This window comes from Macaca fascicularis, chromosome 6 (genome assembly GCF_037993035.2).
Source record: "Macaca fascicularis isolate 582-1 chromosome 6, T2T-MFA8v1.1".
NCBI classification, from domain to species: Eukaryota; Metazoa; Chordata; class Mammalia; order Primates; family Cercopithecidae; genus Macaca; species Macaca fascicularis.
Genome location: NC_088380.1, coordinates 121,002,238 through 121,028,037, shown reverse-complemented (window position 1 = coordinate 121,028,037; position 25,800 = coordinate 121,002,238). Strand labels below are relative to the sequence as shown.

At 38.0% G+C, this 25,800-nt stretch overlaps 1 protein-coding gene across 7 annotated transcripts in view; it reads right to left on the bottom strand.

Annotated features, from left to right (window-relative positions):
* Positions 1-25,800, bottom strand: part of KCNN2 (potassium calcium-activated channel subfamily N member 2) — a 432,599-nt gene that overhangs the window by 6,767 nt on the left and 400,032 nt on the right. For all 7 annotated transcript variants that reach the window (XR_012414582.1, XM_065546643.2, XM_073995164.1 and 4 more), the window contains 3 exons: positions 23,630-23,771; positions 13,803-13,913; positions 2,783-2,910 (listed from right to left, as the gene is read on the bottom strand). Coding sequence is in view for 6 of the 7 variants with exons in the window: in XM_065546643.2 (XP_065402715.1) it covers positions 2,783-2,910; positions 13,803-13,913; positions 23,630-23,771 (381 nt within the window). In the remaining variant the exon portion in view is untranslated. The remainder of the gene's footprint in view (positions 1-2,782; positions 2,911-13,802; positions 13,914-23,629; positions 23,772-25,800) is intronic.

Sequence of the window (25,800 nt, the reverse complement as noted above, 5' to 3'; positions counted from 1 at the left end):
AGTTGAGACAGCAGGGACTGGTAGAAGCAGAGAGCTGCTGAAAAAGCACCCAGGACAAATCAGAGAGTAGGAGAGGCCAGGAGTGATCTATCGAATGAATTTTAACGTTTTTCTTCAGCTAGTAAGGTCTGATTGTACCCAGTGCCGACAGATAAGGCTGAGGGTCTCAGTGGATCTGCACAGTGGGCAATGGAAGCCTTGCCCGTAGGAATCGAGCCCTATGTGCTTTCCCTATGACTTCACTCCCTAACTTCCAACACTAAGCTAAAATGAAAGGTAAGTATGCATGATTAGAATGATCTAGCCAAACAAAGCTTGTATGAATAAACATAGTTACACTTTTACAAAGTATAAATGTCCCCCACCTCAACGGAAACCCGGTAACCCCTAGAAAAATTTATAAAGCAATTCAGAGCATTTCTGAGTTGCCTGAAGCTTATCTGCTTTAGAAGTACACATTGCTACAGAAGAAACAGAATAAGAAATGTCTGACAGAAGCAGAAAAATCACAAGTAGCTTCCTCTGTCACTCTGTCCAAATACAGTATGCTAAGAGACCCCGTGCAAGCGACTCCACAGTACCCACCCTTAAGAAAGGGCTGACATGCCTTGTAGGGTGCATTTGCAACTTGCTTAGTGACAGTTTTTAAGCTTCCCCAAATACTTTTTTTTGTAATATTTTAATGTAAAAATGTAATAACCTACAGCAAAGTTGAAAGCATTTTACAGTAAAAACCCCTAAATTCTCCCCCAGGCTTTTGAATGTGAGTGTATTCTGAACATAATAGTCCAGAACAGTCTTATAAGATGTAATACAAATTCCCACTGCACATGGCTACAAAACCGTATTACAAAAACTATCACAGCATTTTTTTGGATTTGTTGTTATATGAAAAATTATTAAAGGTAAATCACATGTAATTTTCTATTTGATAGGTCAGACTGACAGGAAAGGACCCAGATAAGATCCTGGAGGCAATGGAATGTGTGGCTGCTCAACACACAGACCGACCACACTTGCTTACTGCCGTGTCATCTCACACCCTTCCGCCCTGGACATACATATCTTCTCACATGCACTAAGGTAAGGTTTCTTTTTAACATACTAAATATAGGTTAATATCAGAATATTAAAGGTACAAAAATGATTTTGCCATGGTATGGCCTGTGGACCTCCTGTATGAATGTTGGGGTTACTATGTAGTATGGTTTTAGCAGGGGAAGATCACTGTAATAGGAGAGTTGTGCGAGATGAGTCCCTTGAGGAAGATGCCTGTTTGACAGGAAAATAGGTTGAGGAACATGGAGGCGAAAGCTCAGCATCTCTGGGTGGGGAGGCAGGAAGCGTTCTCATTCTCTTCAATCTAAACTTCAAGGAATCAAGATGTCTAGGCAAGTGCTCCTGGGTGGTGGTTCTGGATTATAACTGTAACTGTAAGGTCTAGAGCAAGTTCCCTCTTGTGAGTCGGATGGAATATAATGTTCCTTTCTGTGTTTTTCCTTATTTTAAGAGTATTATTTGAAAACTACAGCCTTGTGTTTTCCTTACAAAGGGAGAAAAACCATGGTGGTGTGTCAAGTCACTGAGCTACAGAGGAAAGAGCATCACTATCTTAGGAAAGTGTGTTAGTAAAGCTGGGGAAAGAGCATGAGGGAGTAGCAATGAAGGCCAGATACTCTACCATATGTGCAGAGCCTGCCTCTACTATAAATCTCAGGATACTTGAGTTTTAATTTCTGTGGAAGTATGAATCTGTCCATAATTACATATTCTACATTTTCAGTGATACCTATTTAAGCAGGGCAGTTCAATGGACAGGTTTTGTATTCTAGGGTAGAAGATGAATGCTTAGTAATTTCCTACAAAATGTTAGTGGTACCGTATTACATATGAATTACCTGAACATGCGAAATAAAAATTGCAGCCTCTGAGTTTTCTTGTCTGTTATACTAGTTGGCTCTGAGAGACAAATCTCATTGGATAGCCAAAGCATCTTGTATTTACCCACCTTTCCATTATTACCCTGGTAGGTTTCATAAGGAAAGCCACTGTTCTGAGCCACAAATGTGACCGTATCTGCTCTTCTCCATACAGAAATGGTATTACGAGCAAGTCTGCATGGCATGACAATCGATACCCACATGAATAATACTTACAGTAAGGATGCTGCCAGCCTGGAGGAGAAAGACCCTGTGCTTTAAAATTATCAATGCATCTTACTAGATGTAGATTGTTACTTTAAAAGTCTATGTTTAAAATGGAACAGCACAAAGGACTTAAACGATAGTGGTTTGGATAAAGTTAAAATAATGATAAGAGAGTAAAAGGTCTACACAAACTAGAACATTTAAAATGAACACAGCCAAATTTCTGATTAAAAACTAATTTAAAATTCAAGTATTAAATCAGTTATATGCACTACATTCATATAAATATGTTTGAAGCTATGTTTAGAAAATAAAGCTAAAAATATCCTAGAGCAAACTATCTGAATAAATAGGTTAAATTAAGAAATACCATCTTAGCAGAAGTTATTCTAAAGAGAAACTGAGAAGACATTTTAACTAATATTCTAGTACTAATAAGTGATTTTTAACCATTAAAGGAACTGAGGTTATTCTCAGGATCTTACTGTGGAATGATTAAATTGCCATATAACATCTTCTGGAAGCAAACATGACAATGTTTTCTTTTTTCTTTCCTTATGAAACAAGAACAACCAAGTGCAAAAATTGAAAGCCAAGGACACAAAAGCAGGATAAAAATGAAAAATGATACTTACTGATGAATAGCTTGCAAGAATTTTCGTTGATGTTTTCTTACTTTTGCATGATCTATCTTTTTTACTAGCTTTGTATTTTTGTAAATTAGCCATGTTTCCCTGAGTACATTGGCAGCTGCATTTTTTACCTGTTAAGAGAACAAACAAAGCAGTTGATAAATTCCAGAGCAGAATCCTTTGTAACTTTGCTGAGGGTCATAGTCTTCATCCCAAGGATCATTGTGAGCTGTAGCTTCATTTAGTAACTATGACTCAAAATACTATTTTTCTTGAATCTATGTCTTTTTAGAAGTACCTGTATCTGCCTGGGAACAACACTTAAATTGAAATAGAGAGATACTACCACTTTCTTTCTGCAGTAAATTCTATCCTACTCCTTCAGGAAACTTCTTTTTTATTCATCTTTTTTTTTTTTTTTTTTTTTTTTTTTTTTAATCAAGAGGTATTGAGTTCTCCACTGTGTATTGCAATTGTTGTCTCCATGTTCTTCCTTTCCCTGGAGAAAGACAAAATGCCATGAGGCCAAGGTTAATCCTGTCCTTTGCAAACCCGCTTGGGATTTCTGGCTGTGTACTACTGGAAAGGCATGTTTCCAGTGCTGAATGTATAAGTACACCCAGAACTGATAGCCTCCCAGAGTGACTTAGCAATTTGTATGCTTGTTAGCACACTTTAATTAACTGACAGAGTCTGTGTTATGATTTTGTTGGAAATTTAGGTACACTGCATTTCAAATGGATGGGAAAAATGAAAAGGGTGAAAGCATTGCAGTAACACTGCCAAGACCTACAGCAGCTGATGAAAGGCATGGATACTTAATCCAATCACTTGCTTTCTTGATGAAAGTCTTCAACAAGTCCTGGGAGCTGATAAAGGGCCAGCAAGGGCAGATTCTGTCTTCTTCCTTGCTCACTCTATGGGATCTGATGACCCACAGCTTTCACTTGGGCTTTTGGATTACTTTAAGAAGTTATTCCATTTAATTCTTTTCAGTGATGGATAAAGGATATTTCACAAAGAGAGTCACAGGTTACTGGGGTGCTAGGTGGAGGAAGATAACTTTTTAAGAAAGGCAATGTAGTGGGGAAGACAAAACAATGAGCTGAGATTGATAACTGCGTTCTAAGTACTTGACTTTGCACTAACCACGTCAGGTTGAAGCGATTAGCTAACATTGTAGGACTTCCGTTTTCTTGAACATCAGAAAGTTAGAGATAATGAATATTAAAGTTCCCTCAATCATTAGATTTACAATAAGAATGAGCTTTAGAATTACACTAAACTGTGGGCCCAAGTTTGTATTTATATTATTGACTTTAGCAAAGAAAACATCAGGTTTGGTAACTGATGGTGAATTCTTTTTCATGGAACTAAAAAGTTTTCTTCTTGAGCAAAATTATATTGCTGGAACTCATTTTAAGAAAATGAGTGGTCTTTTTACACTAAAGCTTCTTTTAGGAGTGACTGGTTTGTAATGCACTGCCTCTGGATATCCATTAGACTCTGGGCATGGAGAGAATCCTCAGACCAACAGAAAAATGATCAACACAGAAGCCAAGTGCCAGCAATGCGTATAAGTAACACCACCACCATCCACAGTGAAGCTAAAAGGAGTTCAAGTCAATTCTTTGATCCATCTTCATACTTCCACTTCCTCAGACAGCAGGGAGAGCCACCTTTAGAAGCTTTTTGCATCTGATCCTCATGTCCTTTCAAAGGTAAGGAAATGGGTGCAGCATGAGTAGTCGTTATTTGAGGACTTTGCTTTTACGGAGAGAGGAGTGGGAAGTGACTGGCCCGCAGTCTCTGGGGTTGGAATAGCCTTTCCCTGTGAGGAAAGAGACAATCTCAGATCTCTAAGCAACTATAGATATCTGGAAGATTGGCAAGGGGCCCTGACGGAGGCTCTCTCTCTGATTTTACCAGTCCAAGGCATAGAGGAGAAGCCTAGATCCCTGCCTGGTGAGGAAGCTGGAAAACCAGGTAAGAACCCTGGGTAAAAACCAATGGGTCAGAAAAACAGCAATGGAACACAGCAGTGTGCAATGTAGACTTTGGGTATTAGACCTTTGTCAGATGGATAGATTGCAAAAATTTTCTCCCATTCTGTAGGTTGTCTGTTCACTTTGTCAATAGCTTCTTTTGCTGTGCAGAAACTCTTTAGTTTAATTAGATCCCAGTGGTCAATTTTTGCCTGTTGCAATTGCTTTTGGCATTTCTGTCATAAAATCTTTCCCTGTGACTATGTCCTGAATGGTACTGCCTAGATTTTCTCCTAGGGTTTTTATAGTTTTGGGTTTTACATTTAAGTATTTAATGCACCTTGGTTAATTTTTGTATAAGCTGTAAGGAAGGGATCCAGTTTCAATTTTCTGCATATAGCCAGCCAGATCTCCCAGCATCATTTATTAAATAGGGACTCCTGCATTGCTTGTTTTTGTCAGGTTTGCTGAAGATCAGATGGTTGTACGTGTGTGGCCTTCATTTCTGTTCCACTGGTTTATGCGTCTGTTTTTGTACCAGTTTACCATGGTGTTTTAGTTACTGTAGCCCTATAATATAGTTTGAAGTTGGGTAGCATGATGCCTCCAGCTTTGTTCTTTTTGCTTAGGATTGTCTTGGCAATTCCAACTCTTGTTTGGTTCCATGTAAATTAAAAATAGTTTTTTTCTAAATCTGCGAAGAATGGCAATGGTAGTTTAATGGGAATAACATTGAAACTATTAAATTACTTTGGGCAGTATGGCTATTTTCATGATATTGATTCTTATCGATGAGCATGGAATGTTTCTCAATTTGTTTGTGTCCTTTCTGATTTCTTTGAGCACTGGTTTGTAGTTCTCCTTGAAGAGGTCCTTCACTTCCCTCGTTAACTGTATTCCTAGATATTTTATTCTTTTTGTAGCAATTGTGAATGGCAGTTCATTCATGATTTGGCTCTCTGCTTGCCTGTTGGTGGTATATAGGAATGCTAGCAATTTTGGCACACTGATTTTGTATCCTGAGACTTTGCTGAAGTTGCTTATCAGTTTAAGAAGTTTTTGGGTTGAGATGATGGGGTTTTCTAGATACAGGATCATGTCATCTGCAAAGGTAATTTGACTTCCTCTCTTCCTATTTGAATACCCTTTCTTTCTTTCTCTTACCTGATTACCCTGGCCAGAACTTCCCATATTATGTTGAATAGGAGTGGTGAGAGAGGGCATCCTTGTCTTGTGCTGGTTTTCAAGGGGAATGCTTCTGGCTTTTGCCCATTATGATACTGGCAGTGGATTTGTCATAGATGGCTCTTATTATTTTGAGGTATGTTCCTTCAATACCTAGTTTATTGAGAGCGTTTAACATGCAGGGATGTTGAATTTTTTCGATGGTCTTTTCTGCATCTATTGAGATAATTATGTGGGTTTTATGTTTAGTTCTGTTATTGTGATGAATCACATTTATTGATTTGCATATGCTGAACCAATCTTGGATCCCAGGGATGAAGCCAACTTGATCATGGTGGATAAGCCTTTTGATGTGCTGCTGAATTTGGTTTGCCAGTATTTTATTGAGGATTTTTTCATCAATTTTCATCAAGGATATTGACTAGAAGTTTTCTCTTTTTGTTTTATCTCTGCCAGGTTTTGGTATCAGGATGATGCTAGCCGCATAGAATCAGTTAGGGAGCAGTCCCTCCTTTGTGATTTTTTGGGATAGTTTCTGTAGAAATGGCACCAGCTCTTCTTTGTACCTCTGGTAGAATTCAGTTGTGAATGCATCTGGTCCTGGGCTTTTTTTTTTTTTTTTTGGTTGGTAGGCAATTTATTCCTGCCTCAATTTCAGAACTCATTATTGGTCAATTCAGGAATTCAATTTCTTCTTGGTTCGGTCTTGGGAGGGTATAGGTGTCCAGGAATTTATCCATTTCTTCTAGATTTTCTAGTTTATGTGCACAGAGGTGTTTAATAGCATTCTCTGATGATTGTCTGTGTTTCTGTGGGGTCAGTGGTGATATCTCCTTATCATTTCTGATAGTGTTTTACTCTTCGCTTTTTTCTTGTCTATCTAGTGGTCTATTTTAATTTTTTCAAAGAGCCAGCTCCTGGATTTGTTGATTTGTTTTTTTGAAGGGTTATTTGTGTCTCGGTCTCCTTCAGATCAGCTCTGATCTTGGTTATTTCTTGTCTTCTGCTATCTTTGGGATTTGTTTGTTCTTGGTTCTCCAGTTCTTTTAGTTGAGATGTTAGGTTGTTAACTTGAGATCTTTCTGGCTTTTTGGTGTGGGGATTGAGTGCTATAAATTTCCCTCTTAACGCTGCTTTAGCTGCATCCCAGAGATTCTGCTACATTGTCTCTTTGTTCTCATTAGTTTCAAAGAACTTCTTGATTTCTGCCTTAATTTCATTATTTACTCAAGAGTCATTCAGGAGAAGGCTGTTCAATTTGCATGTAGTTGTGTGGTTTTGAGTTAAATTCTTTTTTTTTTTTTTTGAGATGGAGTCTTGCTCTGTCGCCTGGAGTGCAGTGGCCGGATCTCAGCTCACTACAAGCTCCGCCTCCCGGGTTTAGCCATTCTCCTGCCTCAGCCTCCCGAGTAGCTGGGACTACAGGTGCCCGCCACCTCGCCGGGCTAGTTTTTTGTATTTTTTAGTAGAGACGGGGTTTCACTGTGTTAGCCAGGATGGTCTCGATCTCCTGACCTTGTGATCCGCCCGTCTCGGCCTCCCAAAGTGCTGGGATTACAGGCTTGAGCCACCGTGCCCGGCCTTGAGTTAAATTCTTAATCTTGTGTTCTAATTTGATTGCATTGTAGTCTGAAACTGCTTGTTATGATTTCAGTTCTTTTGCATTTGGTGAGGAGTGTTGTACTTCTGATTATGTAATCAGTTTTACAGTAAATGCCACATGGTGATGAGAACAATGTGTATTCTGTTGCTATCAGGTCCACTTGATTCAAAGCTGAGTTCAGGTCCTGAATATCTCTGTTAATTTTCCGTCTCAATTATCTGACTAACACTGACAGTGAGGTATTAAAGTCTCCTACTATTATTGTGTGGAAGTCGATGTCTCTTTGTAGGTCTCTAAGTACTTGCTTTATGAATCTGGGTGTTCCTGTATTGGGTACATATATATTTAGAATAGTTAGCTCTTTTGTTGAATTGAACCCTTTACCATTATGTAATGCTCTTCATCTTTTTTGATCTTTGTTGGTTTAAAATCTGTTTTTCCAGGAACTAGGATTTCAACCACTGTTTTTTTTGTTTTGTTTTGTTTTTTTTCTTTTTTTCTTATAGTTTCCATTTGGTTGGTAAATTTTCCTCCATCCCTTTATTTTGAGCCTACGTGTGTGTCTGCACATGAGAGAGTCTCTTGAAGACGGCATACTGATGGGTCTTGGCTCTATCCAGTTTGCCATTCTCTGTCTTTTAATTGGGGCATTTAGCCTGTTTACATTGAAGTTTACTAGTGCTTTGTGTGAATTTGATCCTGCCATCATGATGCTAGCTGGTTACTTTGCAGACTTGCTTATTTGGTTGCTTCATAGTGTCAGTGGTCTCTGTACTTCGGTATGTTTTTGTAGTGGCTGGTAACGGCTTTTCCTTTCCATATTTAGTGCTTCCTTCAGGAGCTCTTGCAAGGCAGGCCTGGTAATGATGAATTCCCTTAGCATTTGCTTGTCTGAAAAGGACAAGCATTTGCTTATATTTCTCCTTCACTTATGAAGCTTAGTTTGGCCAGATACGAAATTGTAGGTTGGAAATTCTTCAAGAATGTTGAATATGGGCCCCCAATCTCTTCTGGCTTGTAGGATTTCTGCTGAGGGGTCTACTGTTAGTCAGATGGGTTTTTCTTTTCTTTTTTTTTTTTTCCATAAGTGATCTGGCCTTTCTCTCTGGCTTCCCTTATGATTTTTTCTTTCATTTTGACCTTGGAGAATCTGATGATTTTCTGTCTTGGGGTAAACCTTCTTGTGGAGTACCTTACTGGGGATTCTCTGCATTTCCTGAATTTGAAAGTTGGCCTGTCTTGCTAGGCTGAGGAAATTCTCCTGGATGATACCCGGAAGTATGTTTTCCAACTTGGTCCCATACTCCTCATCTCTTTCAGGTACCCCAATCAGTTGTAGGTTTGATCTCTTTACACAATCCCATATTCTCGGAGGTTTTGTTCATTCTTTTTCATTCATTCTTTTTATTAAAACTTTGCTTTGTTCAAACCTATAGCATATAGGTAATGACAACATTGTTTAAAAGGCTATTTTGGATCTTCATTTTCAACTTCCATTTCTTTGTTGTTGTTTTTATCTCCTGCTGCTTTCTCAGAGGCTTTTTTAGCATAACACTTCCACTCCTCGCCAATTCAAGGGGAATGCACCAGGGCGCCATATGCTCTCAGCCACCCTTGCAGCAGCAGGGATAGATTTGTTCATGCCTCACCCTCTCTCTCCAGTTTTCCTTTAGGTCAGGTGTATGAGGCCTGGGTGAATGTTGTGGCTGTGGAACAGGACATAGCCAAGTGATTCATTCATTTCATGTGTTAACCCCCTGGGCTGTGAGCCAAGGACAATGTGAAAGCTACACAGAATAAATCCTTTAGAATTTCTGTTCCTTGTTAAGAGACATGCAGGAAACAAAATTATATAACTGCATAATAGTGTTCTTATTATGGATCTGATTGAGAATTCTTAACAGATTAACAACACCCACAGTGGACATTAATATGTATAATTATCCTTTGTGGGGTATCTAGCAACTTTAAAAATTATGTCTGGGTTTTGGAATTGCTTGTTTTCAAGTTTCTTTTCCAAAAAGGTATTCTGGGGATCAAACTACAAGATTTCCTGTTTGCTCAGAATGGAATGAATAGTAATAATAATATATTTCCAAAAGATACAGCGTGGTAAATATATTGCCCCTGTAAGGTGATAAACTGCAAATCTATTAAATAGCTGGTCCTGTCTTACTAAACTAGGAGACAATATAATGGTATTATGTTTTCACTTCAAAATCATTAGTTTATTCTAGATACATGTACCTGTTGGCCATTTTTGAATTGCAGAAAGTCATGTAAATTTTTAGCATTACACAAAATAATCTTCTCAGTGCTGATGTACAATAAATAGTGTTCTACTTTCAAATACAGTATTTTACTTGGTTAATGTAGTCATACAGAGAAACGACTTTTATATAAAATTATTCCCCTGAAAATCTGTACATGAATAATTTTTCATAGAAATTGTTCAGTTCACTAAAGATACAAACTGGAAGACTTGGAATGTTACATTTTTCCCTGGGAGAATAGCCTATCTTTTAGCATTCATATTGCTTTTTCCTTTAGAGTCATATTCAGATTTCAGAACATCTGTGACTATTACTCCTGTTAAGCATCAGAAAATACGATTTCTTTCTAGATAGTGTTTCAGGGAATAGTTGTATTTTTCTCTAATAAGTTATGAGGTATGGTTTTTAGAATTCATTCAGCATTTTAGAATTATTTTAAAAGTTAAAATTATAAATGAGTCCATTTGGAATTTCCATAAATAAGCAAATGGAATCAAGTTCCAAGTAAATGATACTCATTACATTTGAAAGGACTGTAAAATGGCTATTATTTGCATATACCATGTTGAGTATATATAAACCATGTTGAGTATATATAATAAAGGAATGGGTATCATAAGAAAGCAATTTGTTTTCTTCTAATGTCATTTTAACATTTATATCTTTATTTAGTGACATCTTGCCTATAAAAATGGATCTGTCAGCAAGTCTACTACAGTATTTTTCTCAGACCTATAAGAGACTCCAGTCTCAAGAAATACTGCAAAGTAGTTATACTTTTAAAAAGTAGTAATGAAATAACAGAATTATTAAAGCATAATAAGTATTATAAAAAATGTAAAATTTGAAACCAGAACAGTACTTAATGGAAAAGCTTTCAACAGGTAATAACCTGACAATTCAGGCAATATTATCCAACGGAAGTTTAAAGTATACAAGAACTTATAACAAAAAAGCTGTAGCATCATCAGAAAACTTTGTCAGTTTGGGAAGATGCTTTTTTTTCTTTTTTTTTGAGACAGAGTCTTGCTCTGTCACCCAGGTTGTGGTGCAGTGGTGCAATCTCGGTTTATTGCAAGCTCCACCTCCCAGGTTCACACCATTCTCCTGCCTCAGCCTCCTGAGTAGCTGGGACTACAGGTGCCCGCCACCATGCCTGGATAATTTTTTGTATTTTTTGTATTTTTAGTAGAGACGGGGTTTCACCGTGTTGGCCGGGATAGTCTCGATCTCCTGACCTTGTGATCTGCCTGCCTCGGCCTCCCGAAGTGCTGGGATTACAGGCTTGAGCCACCGCGCCTGGCCTGGGAAGATGCTTTTCATTCATAATAACTGAAGGAAGATCACCTAAATCCATAGACCTAGATTCTGGATCCATAGTTCTCTAAAGGGGCCTCTGACTGGACTTTAGGGGATCCATGAGCAAGAGCACAAGTGCATTTTTCTGCCAAGCAGGAAGCATCTAAGATTTCACCTGATTTGCTGAGTGGTCAGTACTGGAAAAGCTTAAAATCTTTGGAATACTCGAATATGATACTTTAGCTGTTGATCCTCAACAGTTGACACAGCTTGCCAACCATATTTAGTATACAGTATATTTTTTATATGTTATTCCAAAAAAGAAATTACAATATATTCAGTAGACTCCACATCTTTTAAGAGAGATTATCCTTTCTAAGATGTCAAATCCTTGCGGAACAGCACATGAAAAGGTGGTTCTTTCCTCCAGATGATTTTGTCTCGAGGGATTTTTGGTTGTCACAAGTTGGGGGCAGTGCTACTGGCATCTAGTATGTAGAAGTCAAGTATGGTGATAAACATCCAGAGCACACAGGACAGCCCCACACGAGAAAGAATTATTCAGCCAAAAAGGTCACGAGTGCCAAGGTTGAGAGGCCCTGGAATACAGCAACTACACTATAAAACCAACCTGGAATGTCTCCCAAATGAAACTGGTTGGCCTCAGTGAACTTCACAAAATATTTTTTATCAACGGTGGCAGATGGCAGTGTGATACTGCAAATCTTGTACTCAAAGTCTTTTTGTCTTTTTAACTCTTAAAATGTTTTAATAATTAAGATATGGAATATCAATATTCCAACATAATATTTAGAGAAACTATATGCTTCCTTCTTAAGAGGAAATTAAAATCTGCTTATGAAACATGGAGAAGTCTGCCCAAACATGTTAATTTGGCTTTCTTATTTGTGATTCTGTCACTTTTTTTTTTTTTTCTGTTCAGATTTACAGGCAAACATATGGGTGACATGGTATTTTAAGGTATTTTTCTGCCTAATATCTTAAGTGTAGCATTAACTTAATTCCTGAGAAAATGCATAATCTTCATGGTAAAATAATATGGATTACAAGGGTCTTAATGCAAGTGTTCTTTTGAATATGATAAAACTTGTGACTTTTAAACACAAACTGTGCCAGCATAGAGCCCTGAAAGGACCAAACACATACATGATGTAATACACAAAACATCTGCTCCAATTTATGGATTAGATGTAGACTAATCTCATAGGCACATATTTTTATCTCTAGTAGATCTTTAAAAAGTAAAAGGAACCCAGGCCTTTATTTAGCTCCTCATTGACCTTTTTCCCTACACACTCTCATACAGGGATGTTCAAAAGTTTTGAGAACAAATTTAGGAGTTTGAAGAAAACGAGAGTAAATCATGGAGAGTAGAAGACATTCCAAAGTGGTAACTGTAGGCTGAAAATGTAGCATCTGAACCTGGGAGGCTCTGATTGTCTACTATAGATGTGGACCTACTAACTGCAATGAAGTATCACAGTAGTGTCTGATAGGTAAGACTTAGGATGAGCAGTCAATTGCAATTCATGTTTTCATTTCCTAAGTATAATCTTCATAAATATATATTTGCATTAAAATGACTGGCCTATTAGGAAGTATTAACCAAATTAAACAAGATTACTTTTAAATATACAACCAAAATCAAGAGTGAGTGAAACCACTGAAAGTTGGAACTATGCTTTAAATATCTATTGATTCATTTATGGGTAAAGTTACCAAGTTGACAATGTATTTTGGTATTTCAGCAACAGCCTGATTGCATTCCACATTGGGCAGTTATTACACAGCAAGATGACTCTACTATAAAATAATTTTTAGTTATTTTTGACTTTGGCATTTGTCTCAAGTGACTATCAAGAAAGGCTAAAAATTGAGTCTAATAAAAACCTTTCTCTTCTTGCACAGTTTTCTACCTTGATCTGGTGACTTTGAGCAAGTTACCTAACTCCTTTGTGTCTTAGTTTCCACATTTATAAAATGGCCAGAATAATAGCACTTCCCTCATAAAGCTGTTATGAGGATGAAGTGAGTTTATACACATGGCACACTTGGAGCAGTTCCTGGCACAGAAAGTGCTCTTAAACACTGTGATTACTGTGTTCTTCTGCTAATAATTGGACAGTGGTTGCCCAACTGGATGATATACTATTTTTAACATCTCTTCTATGGCCTGTAAGTCAAGAAAAGAGCCTGTTTCTGGCCCTGCCTTGGCCTTCTAAAAGTTAGTGGTGGTTTCTTATTTGTCTTTGTGACCCTCTCTTGAGAACAGTGACTTGATCTTAGAAGTTCAGTAAACATTTTCAATTACCTTCCCATCAAATTACTATTTTACATTAATAGTATGTTCCTTCCTACTCAATTCAATAGTTGGTCTCTTCTTGTATACCATAATTAATCTAAAGAAGTAAGCATACCTAACATTTATGTGACTCACCTTCATCCAAATACCAAGACTGCCCAATTACTTCCTAACTGACCTAAAGTTAGAAATAGTCTATTCTCAAAATGTGATAAAATGGAATTGATTCCAAGAATGCCTATACTTTCAAACCATGTCATTTCAGCTTCAGATGTCAAAATAAAAACCATATTTCCTAACAGTGAAAAAAACACAATAATATTCTTTCTTTGAATATATATGGGTAGTAACTTACTCTTTTAGTCAGCTGAGTATCCATCATGAAATTGTGCACGTGTTTTTCTGCTTTGGTAAGTTCTAGCTTCCTTGCCACTACAGCTACCACCAGGGCTGTGCAACCAGCACCCTGAAAATAAGGAGAGAAGAGAAATCCAAAGCGTTACTACTTTGTGTCTCAGACACATTAGAAAATGTTTTGCATCAAATGCAAAAGTTTCTCAGGATTAAAAAAATAGTCTTCAATAAGTATTACAGAAAATGTGTGACCAACAAATGTAAGCAATGTGCCTTAAACTGGGATTAAAAATTTAGTTTACATATTTTAAGAACAAAAGCATATTTGGAAAAAACATTTCCATTACAAGAAATAAATGGCCTAAAAGCAACTTGGTGACTTTTTAAAAAACAGAGCAAATCAGTTATATACCTATAATTATAATAGAAACAAATAACAAATGAGTAGATTAGCATAAATGTATATGGAGTAGAAACAAGGATTTTTCTGTAAAGAATAAACCTCTAATCTTAAGAAGAGATCAGCAGGCCTTCAAGGTGATCAACTGCAATGCACTGGGAATAAAAGCAATAAATTATCTCAGCATATACACAGCTTCAGAGTGTTCCACACATACAAGAGGAAGGATAACAGGAAGAGCACAGTGATCTTAACTTGGGCAATAGAGATATATGAAGTGCTGAAGGTAAGGGGTAACCATTATACTATTTTATAAGTTTACTAACATGACATGAGGAAAGGCACGGGTCATCTTCATTTTGAAAAAACCAACAGTGTTCCTTTTTGAATTACACACCATTGTTCTGATCTCTTGAAAAAGAGAGTCTGTGTGGTACTCCCGCTCTGTGATCAAGTTGTGCTCATTCCAAGTTGTGAGAGTTTTCTTTGCTGAAAGACCAGCAACTACTTGCTGGGGCCACCAACTGGAGGGCCCAGGCAAGGTCAAGGTACTGCAGCCACTTCATCAGTCTTCGGCACGGGGAACCTCCCAGCAGGGAAAGGGGCATGTGAGGAACTACCTCAGGGGTCTGTGAAAGGGAAATCACACCTCCAGATAGAATCTCAACCCTGAGAGGACCACAGAGCCATAGACATTGCCCAGCTAGTCTCAACAAACAGATAACAATGTAAATAGCAGGACACAGGCAGAGCCCACTGGAGAGAAGCACAGAAAGTAGATGTGATTTAGCTATTCAGTTATAGACCACAGAATGCATCTTTGGGCTTACTGCATGAGTTGCTGCAACAAATCTGGCAGGAGGGACAAGATTGAGGAGAAAAGGAGAAAAATAAATACACTACCTCATCATTATGATCATGGAAACATGGCCACAATGATGAGCCAATACTGCTTTAATATATTTCCAGAGGGCTTCAATAACCTGTTCCATCTTGTTCTATGAAGAAATCAGTATCCTCAGAAAGCAAGTGCTACTGATCACATGATCAGAGAAAGAGGTTGCCAAGTATTTAGACATTCTGATTTAGCCCTCTGATTTTAGAGATGAGACAACTAAAGCAGAGTAAATTATTATTCAGTTATAAACCTTGATTAGCATTGACATATTTCCTACTCTTTACTTCATCTCTTAATATCTATATCTATATTTAGGATCACATACAGTTGAATCTCCGTATCCATGGATTCAACTGGATTGAAAATATTTGGATAAAAAAATGGATGGTTGCATCTGTACTGAACATTATAGAGTGTTTTCTTTTGTAATTATTCCTTAAACAATAACAATAGTGTTTAGCAACTATTTGCACAGCATTTACATTGTGTGAAGTATTATAAGTAATCTAGAGATTAAAATACACAGGAGGATGTACCTAGGTTACATGCAAGTAATACACTATTTTATAAAGGACTTGAGCATCCGTGAATTTTGGTATTCATGGCAGGAAGTGGGGTTCTGGAACTGAACCCCCTTTAATACTAAGGGATGACTGTATATTCTTATTTGTGATTATTCCACAGTCATGATGCATTATGAAGCACTGTATTTCAAAGCAAGACAGGAAATTCAAATTCACCTATTTTATATGATAAAGTATGAACATCTAAAAATCAAGCAATATGGTTAATTATCAAAATAATCAACATTGTTCCTATTTTGTAATTGGCATAACTTTTAAATTGGTAGTTTTTAACCTTGACTATAAACTAGAATCACTTGGAGAGTTTGTAAAATTCCTAGTGCTGAGACTGTGTGCCTCACAGCAAATCTTCATCTCCAGGGATAAAATCCACGTGTCTGAATATTTCATTAAAGTTCTCCAGGTGATCCCAAGGTACAGTCATTGCTTTAGATAAAGGAGGATATGGAGTGACTACGACAAGCTCCATTAACCTCCTATTAAAACAAGAGGGTCAGAATTCTTGTAAGAGTCATTTGACTGACTTATGAAGACATTCAAGAAGTGATAAACAAGGTAAGTAAAGGCAGATGGTGTGATGTTATTTTGATGTTTTGTGCCATATGCAGACAATGAAAGCAAGGTATTTTAGATATGGGTACTAATGAAACAAAAGAATGGCCTTTGGAAGCATCTCTACCCATTTTATTGACTTTCAAACATCTACCGTGAAGTCTAAAGAGTTCTAGCAGGCTGATGAGACCAAATCAGTGACCACCCATGATAGCATATGCTGGACAAACACAGGCTAGCCTTTTGCAGATATGCTCCTAGTTACTACTCCTCAATCGCTAAGTTCTATTGGAACTTGGCGGTTCAGGGCAGCAATGGTTCTTTAATAAGCAGAGGTCATAAAAACCTGAGGGGCTCCTAACTACTAGAGAGACAGCCATGAGAGGGTAGTTGGCATAAGAAGTTGAATATTGTTCTCCCCTGGCAGGTGGCCTCTGCTGAGATCTTTCTGGAAAGAAATCAAAATCCTAACAGGAATGGAAAATCACTGGAATCAAGAGCCTTGGACAGTGGATTTTTATTTGTGTTTATTCTTAGGCGCCATTCTTTTCTGCTACTGGCCCGTTTCTCACCGGGTGTCGTCTAAGACATGGGCATTAAAAATGAGTATCTCTGTTGCAAATTGGAAAAGACATTAATCCACTAATTTAGTAATTAACTCTGCCCCTTTAAGTTATACCTCCAGAACCACTTAGAAAACTTCTTGTTCAAATACAAACTCCTTAACTCTTTAAGTTTTATTTTAGTGAAGAAAACCATAAACTTATACCTCCCTAGATTATTAAGTCATAAGATAATGTGATATGTATAGAATCACATTTCAAAAAAGTAACCTTTATTTTTTAATTTTTAGAGTTATGCAAGATGAAGCTGGCTCACTTCCGAAAGCTTTCTAGGTTCAAGGTAAATTCCTGCCAACACATTCATGGTTATAGTAATTTAAGTAATGGCATAATATTATTGTCCACCCAGTGTCTATTTCGAGGACGATTCTGTTTCATAAAATGAATAAGAATGGAAATAAGTATGATTTTACAACATTTTCTCCAAAGCTTGTCACCACCACAATCGATGTAGAAACAGTTGGGACTAACATATGTTACTCTCTGAAATTAAAATCCCTGTATGCATTTAACAAGATGAGTCATATTCCTTTCACCAAAGTCAGAAAATGTATCCTGGTTACTTTTCTCTCATTTCATTTATCTTCTTAGAAAAAACTTAAGCAAAATCACTAACTGCCACTTCAAGATGCTTGGGCATCTAAAAACAAAATGAAGAAAATGCAGTGTATTTCGGAAAGCAATATATTAAAAGCAAAGGTTTAGGTTTCCCTTGGAGTGTTTACCATCTTTCCTTCTAACAGAGAAGATGTTGAAAGAGACAAAAAGGGGTAAGTTAAGAGGGGCAGAGGGGGAGGGACTTTGCTTTAGAAAAGTTAAGTAATGACAAGTGTTGTTAATGTTTACTACCCTAAGCCAAGCCAGATCAAACTGAAAAGACAAATGACAATTAGTTACTATTACCTATATACCTCTAGGGAAATCCCAACATGTGGGGATAGTCTTAGATGCTGCCAAGTTAAAATTAAAATGTAGTGCTTTTCTCCACTGTATTCTTCTCCATTACAGCACAGAAACTGTAAGCCCTTGGATGTAAAAGAAGTTCAGGTATCCCATTTCCCTCAAAATCATGTATCACATAATATTTGAAAAATTAAAATAAGTGACATATTTTTACCCTAAATCATCTACTTATGTTGATCCTGCAAATACTTGCAAGAATCATTTTGAAAAACCATTTTGGGATCAAGCTTTAATCACAAGGATACAAGCCTATGAAAAAGAGAAATTCCTTCATATAGCACACTGGGTAAAGGTTTTGATTATTGCAATTTTGAAAAAGACATCTTCAAAAGATTCAACATAATAATGAAATTTATACCTTTTAAAGAAATTCCAGAATCTTTACCACTACAGAGAATGGCTCTGATAAAAAAACACTAATATTCAAAATATTCTAGTCTTAAAGTATCCTCCTGTGGGATTTATAATAGCTCCTAAAAGTTCAAAATTCAGTTTGATAGTTTATGAGCCTATAATTAAAATTTATCAAAATAGTTAATTTGAAAAAAATCACGCTTTTATGTAAAAATAAAACAGCTTTAAGATCTTTCACAAATCAGCTTGCCCTCCAAAAGTAAGGTAAAACAAATACCTCAACACATTGCCTGTTTTTCTGTCCCTGGGGCTGACTGACTCAATGTCCTAGAACCATAAAAACATTTTTACTATACTTGACTGACATAAATAATTATTCTTTCATAAAAATATGTGAAACAATCAATTCTGGCAAATAACATGTTATAAACCACTCTGCTTTAATATTATATCCCATTGGAGTTTTGCAAGGTTTCCTCAGGTCATGAAAATAAATAAGGAAGTTCTGAAGACAAATTCTATCAAAAATGCCCTCTGAGTGTCTTAAAATACAAGTTGATATTTGCTACTAGAGGGTGGAGGTCAATTTCAAATGTCCTCATTGCAAGGAAAGCGGGGAGAGTGTGTGGTGTTTGAGCCCAGTGATTAAGCCTGGGCCTGCACAACCCAAGCCTCCTTTATAGTGATTTGCTTGCTCAGCTCATTCTTCTACTTTTAGGGTCAGAAAGAAGGAAGTACCTCATAAAACTGGTCATCAACAATGAGTCATCCCTCGGTTTAAATCTCCTGATCGCAACAGTGCCAGTGTGACTGCAGGTACTTCAGAGATAGGAAAGGCAGCTCTGCCAATGAAAAGTGCTGATAGTTTAGAAAAATTAGGTGAAATTGTGGAGTCCATGAGCTGTGTACTAAAAGATCGCAACTTCCAGCTATACTTTCCTGTACCCGGAAGAAAGCAGCTGTCGTATTTCTTAAGAAATTTTTTTTTTGCAATCCACTTATGAAATTTCTTGGGGGGAAGTGAAGATCCCCAAGAAAGGACATTGGTGAGGAATTTAGCCTTATGACTGAAAAGGCCCATCATCCCCTCCAGCTGCTCTGCACAAAACAGAAACTATTGTAAGAATTTAAAGATACATTCTTCTCACTGGGGCTTTATTTGATGAGATTCAGTGAACACACTAGAAAGAACCAAAAAGCAAGCAAATCGAAAGTTAAAACCTCTTCAAAATTATTTGATACTAAACACCCAATGTCAAATTGTATAAGACATTTTAAAAAATGTGAGTGTTTTGCACACTCTCAAACATTCAACACCAAGGAATGGCTTCAGATCAGTTTCGCATTATTTCTATGTACACTGGAAGGGGAAAACAAATCCTCAAATGGAAAGAGAGAAAGTTACAGGAAGAGGAGTATAATGGGACCTTAGGTTTCGCATTCTTTCATACCAGTCATTTCTTTTTTATGAGCTGTAGCTAATTCGTGCTGTTTCGGAACACCCTCTTACCGACTTAACAGGGTAGTGTTATTGTTCTTCAGGATGCAAACTGTTTAACTGACAACTGATGGAGTCACCACGTGATGTTAAATTAAGATTTCTTCGGCACAGGGCAAATTTAATGTGGAAAGGATTATTATCAAATCTTAAGGAAAAGGCAAGGCTGTGTAAAGACTTCTGTCCTGAACTGACTTGTTTTTTTGCTCCTTGAATAAAATTTTAAAATTTAATTAGCATAGTGATTTTCAAATTGCTATGAACTGCAAAAGCTTTACGCAGTGCTTTTGTTTGCATAGAACTACTAGTGGGATGGAAGAAACCTCAATCACTCATGTCTGAAGTGTTCTTAGTTTTGTTGAGGGAGTCATGCTAGATGTTGTCAAAGTCTAGTGGTTTATAAATCACTATTAGAGAACCATTTATTGAATAACCACCTGCATCCCTAGGAATGAACAGATATTACTTGATATTTAAAGATAATTAAGCCAAAAAATCCAGTCATCCATACTGTAGTCAAAAGGCTACCAAGAGTCACCATAATTTTACAGAAATAGAGAAGCAAAAAGAACAAATTGAGCAACCTTAATTCTAGTATAAGATGAAAGATACCCTTATCCACAAGGCTATTTTTCACTCTTGCAACAATCATATATATTCTTAGTAATGGGAGAATTCATAGCTTTCAGGATGTGGTTTTTATATATACATATATATATATATATATATGTATGTCTAGGAAGATAACTTTGTAAACACTAAGTAAAACAATTACTTTATTGGAAAAATTAGAGACACTGAGAAACTAACTGGTGCTGTCCAAAAGCTAAGATAGCTGTCTACCACCATCAACCAAAAGTACAAAGCTACTTAGAAATCATCCCATTGTTTATCATGACCTTTTCAATAATAAACAGTCAGGTCCTCAGTACTTCCTCAAACAGCAGAAGGGTAGAAGAATAAAGAGAAAATAAGTAATTACAACCATAATGGTTTTCTCTTGAAGAGTACTGAGTGATTTTCTTCTATTAGGCAATCCCATGACTTATTTTTATAAAAATAAAGAGATCTTGGTCTCTTAAGGTTTAATTCCCATATTGGTCTTGGATTTCTACATTCTCCATAGGAGTGTCTAGGTCACTTCCATCCATATGCTCTTGATCCCTAAGGAGCTGATGTGAGATGTAATCAACTACCAGAAGTGAATCCCAGGAAGACTGCCCTGTAGCCTGACTCCATGGGAATCCGCTTAGTCTAGAAGAAGAGATAATCCAACTCTACAAAGCATCTCAAATAGGTTACTCAAATATTAGTGAATTTCTCTGTATGCAAGTAAATCAATTTTGATCAAGTCAATTAGGAAATAAGTCTGATCCTTATGAAGGAGAGGAAATGGAGCTCCTCAGCCTCAGAATAGAGGGATTCTTTTTACCATGAGCTTACAGGGCTGGAAGGAAGTCACCATAAATTCCATTACATATAACATTTTTGTATCCACATATATTTAATGGTACTGTAACCTCTCTCTCTTTCTTTTTTTTTTTTTTTTTTTTTTTGAGACGGAGTTTTGCTCTTGTTGCCCAGGCTAGAGAGCAATGGTGCAATCTCAGCTCACCACAACCTCTGCCTCCTGGGTTCAAACGATTCTCCCGCCTCAGCCTCCCGAGTAGCTGGGATTACAGGCATGTGCCACCACACCCGGCTAATTTTTTAGTAGAGACGGGGTTTCTCCATGTTGGTCAGGCTGGTCTCGAACTCCCAACCTCAGGTGATTCACCTGCCTCGGCCTCCCAAAGTGTTGGGATTACAGACATGAGCCACGGTGCCAGGCCATAACCTCTCTTTTTTAAGCAAAGTAAGATCAATAGTGAAACCTAAGCAAGAGGCAGTTCAAGAAGGTAAATAAAAGATTTGTACTATCAGATGAGACTCTGAAGGAACAATTTTTGAGACACGAGGAACAAGAAAATATCAAGGAATGATAAACATTTTGTAAAACCCAGGCAAGGTTAACCTCAAATTTGGCTCAGATTCCATGGCGAATAAGCCTGTACACATGACCCTTGAGTCACACCTGATTTGAGAATAAAAGATGTTACCATCTTGACAAAAAGTAACACTAAGGAAGTTGTTTCTAAGAAGCACTAGGGGAAAGACTCTGCAATTACCAGTTTTTATAAACAGCATCATTTATATCCCTTGTGGGATTGTTATGGGCCTTCTAAAAATACATCTATGCAAATTACGTTTCCCAAAGCATTATACCACATAATAAAATGCTATTATTTGAGGAAAAAAGGGGAAGTGATCCAATAGTAAACAGATAATGCAGCATACCAAGTATTATATTTTTTTAAAAGTTCACTATAATTAAAACTATCATTTTTCTTTTAAAAGCAAATAATGTTAAAACATGCCCCCAAATTATATTTTCTACAATTGGGACTTGAAATGGCCATCTTGTTACTACTGGGACATTAAAATTGACCCTAGATTTTTATGTTCAAAGTTAGCTGCCTTATCCCAGTTGAACACTACTGAGGCGGAGAAGGGTGCTGCCTCCCTGTCTACGCCAAGGGCACTCTTTCCTTCCCATTTAGCTGTGACTCCTGGAGCAGTCTTCCCGGGCGGCTTCTACAAGGGTGTGCACCCTCCACTGGCCACCACTCAGAGGCCCTCAAATGGCAAGCCTCTGCACTCTCCTGCCAGCCTGTGAGTGAATACAGTTAGAGGTGTTGAACAGGGTGCCTGATTTCAGAAATTCTGAGATTTTGGAACTTGGAGTACTCGTTCACATCCTCTTGTAGACAGAAACCACACAAGGATCAAGATGACACTCTTTGCTGTAAGCAAACATTACAAAGTAGGTAAAGAATGCAGACAAGCGTAGGTCATTGAAAACTGTACACCTCTGGCTTAAATATTTAGAAGTTCATACCACATTATAATCACAGCTTGCTAGCGTACGACTTCCTCTACCTAAAACAAATGGAGCAAAGAAGCGGTCCTGGCTAGTCATGTGTGGAGGGGCAAAAAAGATGTCTGAGCCTGTTAGGCATGCCGGCCAGAAGAATGATGGCATGTCAGCAGCAGACCTTTCCCAAGTGCTCTACAAGACCTGGCCTCCTGTCCCTGCCTCATGCCAGGCCGCTTTCCCCTTTTGCTCTGTGTACTCCTGGCCCAATAACCTGGCTCCAATGTACTGAGCTCCTTCTTGCCTCACTGCCTTCAAATAAACCATTTCCTCTTCCTGGAAAGCTCTTCCTACCTCCCTTCCTGGGTATGCACCCTTCTCACTTCAGCGTAAAAGTCAATTTTCTAGTGATGACTTCTCTGAGTAGATCCCATCCCTCTCCCCCAGGCACAAAACAGGTTAGAAGCTTTACTAGTTCACAAATGTAATGAACCATTATTTTTAAAATGTAAGTCTTCCCTCGTAAGCTCCATGAAGACAGGGCAGTAAGTTTCTATCTTCTTTTGGTGTATTCCTAGAACCTAGGTCAGTGCCTGGCACTCAACGAACATTTGTTAAAAGAAAATGAAATATTATAATTAATATATCTTTAACCCTTCAACACATTTCAAGATAGTTATTATGGGTCATATTCTATAATTTACTCAAATTTGCACAGCTAGTAGGAGACGGGAGGACATAGACTTAAAGGACTTTCAGACTCTGAAGCCAAAGCTCCAACATCAAATTAGTTCATCAAATTAGCGCATGCCCCCCCCAAGGGGCAAACGAACAGCTCTACCTCTTCAACAGAATTTCATGATGAGAAGAATTAAGATGAAAACTATTGACATTCTCTCTCAACACAAAATTGATTTATTTATACTGATTTCCTGCTGATGGGGAAAAAAAGTAGCTCACAATTACTTATGCACGTGGACTGAGTGGTTTAAGTGCCTTCTTGAGTGTAAATAAAAGAGATGTGAAGTATAAAGACACTTACCATAATTCCAGTAAGCAAGCAGACTCCTTTTCCACAGTATGTGTTAGGTACCATGTCACCATAACCAATGGAGAGAAAAGTTATTGATATCAACCACATCGCTCCAAGGAAGTTGCTAGTAACATCCTGTTGATCATGGTACCTGAAAAACAGCAAACAAAGCCAGTCCTTTATAATGAATCTCTAATATGATAGTTAAGAGTGGTTTGGTTCAATTCAATGAATTTACTGTATCTTCTACAAACTGCTATATTTAGAAGTTTTCAAAGCTTGTGAATATAAATAAAATTGAGCTTCTATCTAAGCAATCCACAACATCAGAAACTGCCTCAACTTTGTAAATCATCTGAAAGAGACTGGAAAATACGAAACAGATTTCCTCACTGGTGTAAGACGATACAGGCACATTTATCTTGTAGACTCCTCCGGCCTCTGCCCATGTCTCGTCACTCTTTGCCCAGCTGATGGGCCAGACTTAGGAGACAATATGCAGCTGCCCAATCTCACTCCACTTCTTTGTAAGCAAAATGAATCATGCTGTTCCCTTTGCTTGGACTGTCCTTTGCTACCTTGATTTCCTGAAGATGGGCTAACTCCTCTTCATCTTTCAAAGTAAGTTCAAGTGGAAGCCTTTTCTGTCTTCTCTTCCCCTCAGTGCCTCCCCTGTGCTCCCTGAGTATCGTGCACATCCCTAGATCACGGGACCATATTATAATAGGTCAATCTACCTGGATGTCCTTCATCCTTGAACACACAAACTGTACTTCTGATCCCAGAGTTCCTGCCCATAACCAGAGCTTAATAGAAGCTGTCTTACCAGTTACACACAAAGAACTTATAGTGGAAAAGAGGGAGAGGGATACAAAGTATCCTAATCATTCTTTGAGGTGTCAAATTTTACTGGTAAGGAAGAAAGCTTTTATATCAGAAAACAGGTATCCTATCACATTTTGGCTGAATTAACAGTACTAAACAGTAACCCTCTGTGCCCATGATCTGGATACTGGTTTCATACAACAGCATGTATGCATACGACAGCAAGGCCATGAGAGTTGTCACCCTAGAAGAATTTGCTCTGGACGCACATTCTGTGTGGTCATGGGGCAGAGAGGCCCTGCTCTGATTTCTATGACAGTCAGGCTCCAGACTCTGGTCACTAGAGGACTTCCTTGCTTTTCATCCACCACTGGAAAAGACCACCACTCCTTCCCATCTCTCAGGTAACACTCGGAGGACTTTCCTTTCCTCATTTCTTGTTCTGCAAAATATACTGGTAATTGTGCTGTACTCATCAACTCCTGCTTCGCTCACTCAGTCCTGCCTTTCAACTCAATTCCCCATCTGTGTCTGTGCTGCCAGGGCTGTGGTGGCAAGGAGGCTGCTCCTAGCCACAGTCCCGGGATTACCAGAGCCCCAGGATTAACCCTATATGCAACCTACACTGGGCCATGACATTATCTATGCTTTTTTCTTTTCTTTCTTTTTTTTTTTTTTTCCTGTCCCTCATCCCATGCCAAGCTTCCTGCTTCAAAAATTTAAAAAATGCAGATTTATCTTATATCACAGGGTATAAGCTTTTCGGCACAATATCAGTAGATCTTACACTCTATCTTTGGACATACAAGAGACCTATTCTTATCACGTCTGTCCCTTTGCCCTCTTCCAAAGAAGAGAGAAGAGAGAAGCTGAGAAATTCTGTTTCCTGCTACTGTGGACTAAGGAAAGAGGCTCCGGGCTAGAGTGAGTGGAACCCCAGAGAAAGGGCAATCACTGATCTCCTGGAATCAAACGAAAGGGCATGTGAACAGGCAGCCAGCCTGGTTAGGAGCATCCTGCAAGTTTCTGGTGGCAGAGGTGCAGAAATCACCACTGTTTCTCACCCCCAAACAGCCTCCATGACCTAGCTGTAGAGTCCCCTTTCCCCAGAAGGTCTTGGTGTAGAGACTGTCATTGTCAAAAGGAAAGTAAAATGTATTCCTAGCATTCCAGGAAGACGGCTGAGTGCATTTCCCCTAGAATCTTTGTTATCTTTGTTACATACCTAGGAAGATGCTATGTGATCAGTGCTATGCTCAGCCACAAGATGAGCTAAGCAGGATTCTATGGACTGCTCTGGGAGCCTGCTAAGCATATGTAACAGAGCTTCAATGGGAGGACGGGGTTTGCCTTTC